Source organism: Apium graveolens, chromosome 4, assembly GCF_009905375.1.
Source record: "Apium graveolens cultivar Ventura chromosome 4, ASM990537v1, whole genome shotgun sequence".
Lineage (NCBI taxonomy): Eukaryota > Viridiplantae > Streptophyta > Magnoliopsida > Apiales > Apiaceae > Apium > Apium graveolens.
The window spans coordinates 49,762,787-49,773,090 of NC_133650.1; the positions used below are offsets into that span (position 1 = coordinate 49,762,787).

The 10,304-nt window shown below is 30.4% G+C and overlaps 1 protein-coding gene across 1 annotated transcript; it reads left to right on the forward strand.

Moving 5' to 3' along the window:
- The first annotated feature begins 2,781 nt into the window (after positions 1–2,781).
- Positions 2,782–3,342, forward strand: LOC141718535 (uncharacterized). Its single transcript, XM_074520917.1, has one exon. The coding sequence runs from the start codon at positions 2,782–2,784 to the stop codon at positions 3,340–3,342; it is 561 nt and encodes a 186-aa protein (XP_074377018.1).
- Positions 3,343–10,304: the final 6,962 nt, after the last annotated feature.

The following is a 10,304-nucleotide window of genomic DNA, read 5'->3' on the forward strand; positions in this document are numbered from 1 at the left end:
GGACTTACTTCCCGAACGTTGGGTAAGTAATCAATTCATTTATCAAAACAGCAACCTCATTGCGAATATATAATACACCACAGAGCCGGATCCCTCAGGTTTTGAGCGAGTATTTGAATCCCCTTTAAAAGGAAGATCTTAAATATAAAAATGAGTTTTGGGATCCGCTCTAACTTTTAAAATTATTTTGAAGACTCGAAAACATTTTTAAGAATGTTTGGAGTAATGTCGATTTAATGAAATAAATCAGTCCCAATATATTAGAAAATATCTGAATATTATTATTTAAATAATATTCCCATTAGGATAATCTCTATAAAAATAATTTGAAGTAGAAGTTTTAAAACTCGTACTTGAAATGAATATTAAATAACCAAAGATATACTTATACGAAAGTACTATCTTCAACTGAATAATCGAAAATACGTTTGATTATCGAAATATTATTCTTTAATAAAATAAAGAATATTATTTAGTAAATAATCGGAGTCATAAGTCCTCGAATGAATATTCAAAATAATACTCATTACATAGAATAAACAGAGTTATAAGTCCTCGAATGAATATTCAAAGTAATATTCATTAAATAAAATAAACCGAGTCATAAGTCCTCGAATGAATATTCCAAATAATATTCATTAAATAAAATAAAGTTATCGAATAAACCTTACTCGATTAATAGTTTTGAAAACTATATCTATATATATATAAATATATATATATTATACTCGGGAACATCGACTCCCGGTTTAGAAAATGTTCACCTTTGGGTCCCCTATACTAAGGGTATACGCAACTACTGCTTATCTCTAGCATAGGTATTATGCAACTTATAAGCAATTGAATCAACAATTAGATATCAAGATTATGAAACGGACAGGCATATATACCATATCAGCATGCTCCAATATATCGCAAAATTTGCTAATAACAATCATGCACTTATCACAAGATAATGCATATACATATATTTACATCACAACAACAGTATAACAGGTAGAAAACTTGACTAAGCGACTTGGGGGTGGTAAAAGTCCTGGGATGAGTCTGGTAACCTATAAACCACATATAAGTTGGAATTAAACCAAAGTCGCTTATGAATCTATACTTTAACCAATTAGACCCTAACGTTCGCTTTTGCGCTTAACGATTCACTTAGGTAATAATTTAACCATTAAGAGTTTTAAGGAGATTCTTTCGCGAGTACCCTACCAACTACCTAATCCACTTTACATAATTGTTTCACAATCCAATTAGTCATTTAAGGGCCTTAACCAAGGTTCAAAGTAAGGCGAGGGGTAAGGGTTCGGTCGCGAAACGCCGTTACTTAAAACAGCCGTTTCTCCTAAACCGTACATCGGATTTAAGCGAACCACATATTAAAACAAAGCTCGTAACATGAAATATCTAATCATGGCAATGGTCAAAACCTAACAGTGAGTTCACGGGTCCTGATGTTAAGAACATAAGCAGTCTAAGGTAAATCGGGCATTACGACGGCTATGTTTACGCGATTACCAAATTTGTACAACTCCAAATCAATCCACAATCATTACTACAACCACGTTCCATCCATACTCTACTACAACAGCCCCAAAATCTCAATATTTCCAATTTATACTACTCTCAGTCATGAACTAAAAGCTTATACTTAAGTTTCATTAACTATAAACAAGATTCAACCATCCAAATTGCTACAAACCCAACCAAACTTTAAACACACAAGCCTCATGCTTCTCATGAACTATATTAATCAAAACCACTCCTAAATATTCAAAGTAAAACTAGGGTTTTGAGTTTTATATCATCCTTGAAGCTTTTAATCCATGAAAGATCCTTGGAATGCCCATGGAAGCCTTTATCTATGCTTAAGCTACCTTGACCTTACAAATAAAATCAAAAATCAAAAATTGGTTCTTGAAAGTTACTATTCACCCTAAACTAAAATGATTTGTTTGAGATAGAAAACCTTTGATTTAAGCACTCAAACTACTTGCTCTTCTTAGTTATGAAATATAGGATCCAAAGAAACAAACCTCTTGAATTATGATTGAGTGGAGCATGGATTTGGAAATTTTTCTTCTTGTTTTTCTTCAAAAAACCATGAGCAAGGAGATGGGGGGAAGAGAAATGAATGTGTTTGCTTGGTTGCTTTGTTTTTATTGTAAATTAACCTTTTACCATGGTAAAATTTGTGTGGCTTATAATCAACCAACAATTCCTTCCCATTGTGTCATGCTTATGTCATTCTCGTATGTCATCTTCCCACACTTGTCTTCTTCCTGTTGGTGTGATGACATCATCATCACTAACCCCTTTGATTAACTCCTAATTACTTGGCTAATGATCGGTGATCTGTTATACGATTCGCTTAAATTTCGTTCTCGTTTATCGTTTAAGGGATCATACCCGGGATCTTATTACTTGGGTTCCCTTAACCTTTCTCAATACATTATATTCCTTTTATGATCCTCTCTTATAATCCTTGAATTTAAATTATTTTTATCCTGTTACCTTATACTTAATTCTTTCAGTATATGGTGGATTTTCGGAAAAAATCAAAGTGTTCGAATTTGGATTCTGACGATCTTTACATACACTTATATACCATATAGAGTACTAATAAGATCTCAGAATAACAATAAAAGAACCCCTACAAAGTGTGGTATGAAAAGTTTTCTTATTCAGCATAATTAGCAAAATCACTATTCATAAGGGTTACAAAAAGTCCAAAATTTTGGGGTTATTACAGCTAAGGTCTGGGAGTACCTTTCACAGTGGATGGAAGCTCAGTGTCGATCGTTTGTTGCACCTATCCAGCCTCTCTTTTCAGTGGATGGTGCTGCTTGCTGGGTTATGCCACAACAGAATGAAGTAAAGGTCACAGTCGATGCAGCGATATTTGATGACAAGGGGAGCTCTGGTGTAGGTCTTATTGCTCGGGTTCATGGAGGTTATATGTCTCATGCTAGAACTAAATGCTATCCGGAAGTTTTGCATCCAACTCTGGCAGAGGCTATGGCTGTCAAAGAGGCATTGAGCTGGGTAAAAAGGGTAAAAAACATGGCATGGGAGGAAGTCACCATCGAGTCTGATTGTCTAGTAGTTATGCAGATGATCCGCAACTCAGCTCCAATGCGAACAAGGCTTGGACAGATTATTCAGGATTGTAGGGAGTTAATAAAAAAGGCACACAACCTTAAGTTGTATTTCATTAAACGGTCTGCGAATATGCCGGCACACGAGCTTGCTCATGTTGCACATATGTATACTGATCGTATTTTTGACTGGAGTTCTCTTCCAGTTAAAATTAGAGATTGTATTCAGTTTGATATGGAGTAATGAAATTTGCATTCCGTCAAAAAAAAATGAAAATCTTGTAATATCATATATTTTATAATTAGAATATGTATGTTGTGTAAACTAAAATGCATGTTCAGCAAATTAATCATATTTTGTAAAATAATATGTTTTTAAAAATTTTTTACTCATAAACTACATATGTATTACATAATTTTCATTAAAACAGTGATGTTTATAAGATGATTCACAAAATAATATGTACTATAATATTAATATATTAATGATAGAACGTAAACTTCACAAAAAAATCAAAAAATGAGCACTAGCTTATATAGAACTTATCTCATATATATATATATAAATATATATATATATATATATATATATATATATACTAGCTTTATACCCGATACACGGGATAATTTATTGATAATTTTGTAAAAAAATTATATTTTTTAATTTTCTTTTAAAAAATGTCAGGTTTATTAATTTAGTCTTATAATTTGATTTTATTTACTTTTATGATAATATATTTTTAAACATGTCAAGTAATATATAATATATTTTCAAGTTTTTTTATATTTGTTAACTTATATACAACTATATTTTTGTAAAATATTAATTTCAATAAATCTAAATATCTACTTTTTGTATAATTTTACATTATATTTGTTAATTTTTTTTAATTTTTAGCAAAACATTGAAAATATAAGTGTGAGTAAAATTTGTAACTAAAAATTTAAAGTTACCTTAAAAAAAATTAATAACATGTCTATGTGATGATTATTATATATAATTTTTTCTAAATCTTGTGGAGTTTGATCAAAAAATAGAAAGTTATCTGGGATTTGCATCTCTCAGTTTGTAATAATATTTTATAATTTTTAAGTTCTAGTAATGATTTTGGAAAAAATTGCTTACACTTAATTGTCATAGTACTTTTAAATATATTTTATTAAATTTGTAATTTTAATTTTGAATTGTAATGCTTTTTTATTATTATTTTATTTCTTCCTAATTTTTATATTTTATGAGAATTATGTGCTCTAATTTTTTTTAAAGTCCATAATTTTCTCATTGTACAAAATGTAGCAACACATATAATATTTATACCTAAATACAATCTAAATGTGTTTCTTATTTTATAAGTTAAAATTAAAATTATCTATTCAAAAATATATTTAATCAAACTTACACATTCCATTTTTTAAGAAAATGATACTACGAAATGATTTATTGATTGTTGCTTATATTTATTTTTATTAAGATAATTATTGCTTGTATTGTATATAACAGTTTTAATATTATTTTATAACATGTAAGAATATATAATTATAGTTCAATTTCTTAATAATTAGTTATTGTTACTTATTTCAATAAAAAATTTAAAAGACTATCTGTAACTTTCCTTTTTATACAAATTGAAACAAAATGCATGTAATATGTATACCTAATTATAATCTAAATATGTTTCTTATTTTATATGATAAAATTAGTATATAATATTTTTTATTAGATTTGTATTTCAATTTTAATTCATAATAGTTTTATTATTATTATTATTATTATTATTATTATTATTATTATTATTATTATTATTATTATTATTATTATTATTATTATTATTACCAAACTGTATATCTACACTTTAGCACATGCAATCCACCTAATGACGACCAAACCATATATTGTTTTTCTAAATATTGTGGAGTATGATTAATAATTAGAAAGTTTTATTTGGATTTATATCTTAAGTGTTTGTAATAATATTTTAGAATTTTTCGGAACTGGTAATGATTTTGAAAAATATATTTTACACTTAATAATCATAATATTTTTAAATAGAATTTATTAGATTGATATTTCAATTTTGAATTGTAAAATTATTATTATTATTATTATTATATTTCTTCCTAATTTTTATATTTTATAGGATTCATGTGCTTTAAATTTTTTAAAAGAAAATTTTCCCTTGAATTTTATATGATTCATGTGCTCTAAATTTTTAAAAGATTTGTTATTAATATTATTATTATAATTACTATTATTATTATTATTATTATATTTCTTTCTCGTTTTTATGTTTTATATGATTGATATACTCCAATATTTTTAAAATAAATAAAACATGTGTAATATTTATACCTAATATAATCTAAATATATTTCTTATTTTATAAGATGAAAATGAAATTATCTATCAAAAATATTTTAAATTAAACTTACACATTCCAATTTTTTGTAAAAAAATGATAATTGATGAACAACAACCGTCATAACCACAGTAAGCTTAATTGTGTATTCACAGGGTATAAATATTATTATTACTTTATCAGCATTTATTCTAAATACTGATTTAGTCTTTTGAGCATTTATTTGTGATGATATAAATCTTGTTGGTATGATTACTTCTAGACCTTATTTAAGGACTAACTCCAGTTGTATGACCACATATCACCCTTTTTAGCACCTCACAATCTTTCTAAGCCTTTTTTTGTTGGTATGATTACTTCTAGACCTTATTTAATGACTGACTATAGTTGTATGACCACATATCACCCTTTTTTAGCACCTCACACTCTTTCTAAGCCTTTTTTTGTGAGATGTGTGAAAAAAATGAGAGAACCCTCACAATCTTTTTAAGCCTTTTTTGTGAGATGTGTGAAAAGATTGAGAGAAAAACAACATTCAAGAGAGGCAGGATCCTTCCTCAAAAAAGGAGAGGTAGATAAGAGATAGGATTTAGAAATCCTTGTGAGTAAGCTCTGACTATTAAAAGTCATGAGATGTGTGTGTGGTGTAGGGAGTAGTGAGACTACTTTAAAAGAATGGAGAGATTAGGTTTTAATTGTTATATATTTGCAAGTGCTCAGAGTACTAAAGAAACTGATGCTGAACAATAATATGTTGAATCTCAAGAAAACTCTAATGTACCAAGGGCTATTAATCTCCCTGCAGGTCTAATTACTGATACTTTCTTGCGGTCCATACATTCTATTATCACACCACATGAGACAATCCCTGTTTTTGTACATTTACTTATAGTTTATTTACTTTACTTTACCGTCACTTGAGATAATCCATGTTGTTGTTGAAGATGTAGTAGCACAACAGTACATTCATAAAGTTTCATCCATTTCAGAATTACCACACAGGAACTGAGGTTCCAGAATTATCTTTCGAAACTCCAATGCATTTATCTACCATACTTAAAGATGTGGAGTTAACTGCTGAAAGTGTGGAAGCTTCTGAAACTAGTATATCACATAATGCACCGATTTCTAATTCTATTCTACATGTTGAAGATGGTGATGAAGTTCAGCAATTAGTGCAAAATTCGGCTGTTGTTGAAGAATCTAATGATGGTGAAGAAGCTACTGTTTCTAATATTATTATATATCGGGGGGATGATCTTTTCTTCATTGAAGATATGCTTATGCATGTAAGACAACAGAAAATGAAAGAGTTCATAATATGGATTGCACGTGCTAAAGTGTAGGTATACAGTTTGGTCGCCACGGGTTGAACGTGGTATAATAGATTTATTTCATTTATTCAATTATACTATTATAATAGCTACTAATATATAAAACACATCCCTATTTTTTTTGAAAAACAATCCATTTACTTTACTTTACCATCACCTGAGATAATCACTGTTGTTGCTAAAGATGTAATAGCACAACAATCCATTCATAAAGTTTTCGGTTACAAGAAAACGATGATTTTTTAATTATTACTTATATTATACATATATATATATATAATAATTTTATTATTACTTTATATCATTTAAAATATATATATTTATAGTTCATTTTTTAAATAATTATCTTGTGTTTGTTATATAAATTAGTAGCTATTATAATAGTATAATTGAATAAATGGAATAAATATATACCACGTCCAACCCGTGACCATCAAACTGGATACCTACACTTTAGCACGTGCAATCCATATTATCACGATCAAACCATACCACCAAAACCTCTTACTCCAATTATATATATATAATAATAATTATTTTATTATTACTTTATATCATTTAAAAATATATATTTATAATTCAATTTCTTAATTAGTTATATTGTGTTTGTTATATAAACTAGTACTTTCCCCGTGCTACTGTTGGATCTATCGAATCTTGGCCCTGTGTTTTATGATATTAATTTAAAAGAGTACAAATAGAACATTAACCTTAATCGCTACGGCGCAAGCGATTCAAATCCACGTCTTCTACTGTATTACTTGATTCTCCTTGGATGAACTGTGGGCTTCGATCTCCCAAGGTGTACCTCTCCCAAAGCTCCGAAATTCCAAAACCCTAGCTGGCTCCTTGAGAAAAACAGATGCCTCTCTCAAACCCTAGGATGTGATTTCATTTTTTATGTGTTAACCCTAGCTTTAGGAGAATGAGAATATTTATAGGCTACAGTAGGGATCATGGACCATTAGGTCAGGCCTTCTAATGACATTCCGAGCTAAACCCAATGTCATTAAATATTAATTCAATCCACTAAAGAATTAATATTTGCACTAACTTTCCTAATTCCGTAAATTAATTATTTAATCCGGCTCCCATATTAATTGCTTATAAATTCCCCATATTTAAGATATCGCATGTCCATTAATTAAATTAATTTTTTACAATTAATTTAATCAATATCTATTATCCTTGATCATCCACTCAACCTTATAATTATGCAAGAACAAATCTGCCTACAGGACTAAAGCATAATTAGCTTTATGAGCTTTCAAGAGGACATCATCACCCGAATATATTTTTCGAACACGGTTTTCTTTTATAGTTAATATCCCACTCTGTATATAATGTCATTGCCCAATACATAAATTTGTAATTTAAAATTAATTACTAAATGTATGAATCAAGGCATGTGCATTAAATACAGGTGTCAATTACTACATCCGGATTAAGAACCTAAGCAATAATAATATCGTAGAATCTTAGTTCTTCTTTATTGTCAGAATAAAAAGAAACAATTATTCTACTATTTTGATCCCGTTCAATATACACAAAGTGTACAAGTATTATTCAATAGTCAAGATAAACTATTTCTAAATAATACTTCAGTCATTCTAGTGGTTTGTCTAATACCACTTAGACTGTGAACCTTTATTATATTATATAAGGAGTTTGACAATCTAATCTTCTGCTATCCCATTTGATACTAGATTGTCTACAATATATAATATACAAACTATATGAAAACATGCATTCAAGATTCTCAAATAATTTATTATTAAAGTATATACTTTGAACGAATATTTCAGTATAAACCCTAACAATCTCCCACTTATACTCAAGATATTCTTTGAGTATATTTATTACAAGCAATCCAATATCAACTATATAACTATGTGACCAAGTATCTGACTCCTATCACTTCCACGTGCTCCTGAAAAGCCTTCAGCTGGTAAGCTCTTCGTGAAAGGATCTGCCCGGTTATCCTTTGATGCTATATCAGCCACAATGATATCTCCTCGCTTAACGAACTGCCGTATGAGGTGATACTTACGCTCTATGTGTTTTGCTGCCTTATGGGCCCGTGGTTCCTTGGTATTTGCCACAACACCAGTATTATCACAATAAATCATGATTTGCCGTGGCAAATTAGGAACCACATCCAAATCCAGCAGGATGTTTTGGAACCATATAGCCTCTTTGGCGGCCTTAGAGGCTGCCATATATTCGGCTTCCATGGTTGAGTCTGCAATGCATTTCTGCTTCACACTCCTCCATATTAAGGCTCCACCTCCCAAAGTAAAAATACATCCCGAGATGGATTTTCTCTTATCCTTATCTGTCTGGAAATCTGAATCAGTATATCCCAGAGGCAATAAATTAGAGGACTTGTAAACTAACATATACTCCTTAGTCCTTCGCAGGTACTTGAGTATTGTTTCTACTGCACTCCAATGTTCATGTCCTGGGTTTGACTGGTATCGGCTAACCATGCCCACGGCAAAGCAGATATCAGGCCTCGTACATAACATAGCATACATTAGGCTTCCACATGCCGAAGCATAAGAAACTGCCTTCATGTTCTCTATCTCCTTAGATGTCGAAGGGCACTGACTCTTTGATAGAGAAATTCCATGTCTGAAAGGTAAATTACCCTTTTTGAGTCCTGCATGTTAAAACGAGCTAATATGTCATCTATGTAGGGCTCCTGAGATAAAGCCAACATCCTTTTCTTGCGATCCCTTATAACTTTGATCCCAAGGATGTATGCTGCTTCACCTAAGTCCTTCATTTTAAATTGTTTGAACAACCATGCCTTTATTGAAGTCAACATCTTAACATTGTTTCCAATGAGTAAAATGTCATCAACATATAGTAGTATAAAAACCACTGCATTTCCCTCACATCTCTTATACACGCATGCTTCGCTTGGAATTTGATCAAATCCATAAGACTGGACTGCCTGATCAAAACGAATGTTCCAATACCTAGAAGCTTGTTTAAGTCCATAAATAGACCTCTTAAGCTTACATACAAGATGCTCTTGGCCTTCTTTAATGAATCCCTCTGGTTGCTGCATATAGATGGTTTCTTCAAGACTTCCATTAAGGAAAGGTGTCTTGACATCCATTTGCCAAATCTCATAATTGAGATGAGCTGCAATAGATACAAGAATACGGATTGACTTAAGCATGACTACCGGCGAAAAGGTTTTCTCATAATCGATACTTTCTTTCTGAGTATACCCTTTTGCAACAAGTCTTGCTTTCTAGTTTTTCACCCTTTTATCTAATCCCCTCTTTTTCTTGTAGATCCACTTACATCCAATAGGTTTTATACCTTTGGGTGGTTCCACGAGCTCCCAGACCTGATTAGAATACATTGATTCCATCTCAGATTTCATCGCCTTTCGCCAAAGATCTCCATCTTTGTCTTTTACTGCCTCTTCGTATGTACGGGGATCATCATCATGTTCACTAGAGACCAAGTCTGAAGACTCTCCCAAAAACAGGTATCTA

Excerpts from the sequence above, each read along its gene's own strand:
- LOC141718535 (XM_074520917.1), top strand. The coding sequence starts at position 2,782 with ATGGAAGCTCAGTGTCGATCGTTTGTTGCACCTATCCAGCCTCTCTTT.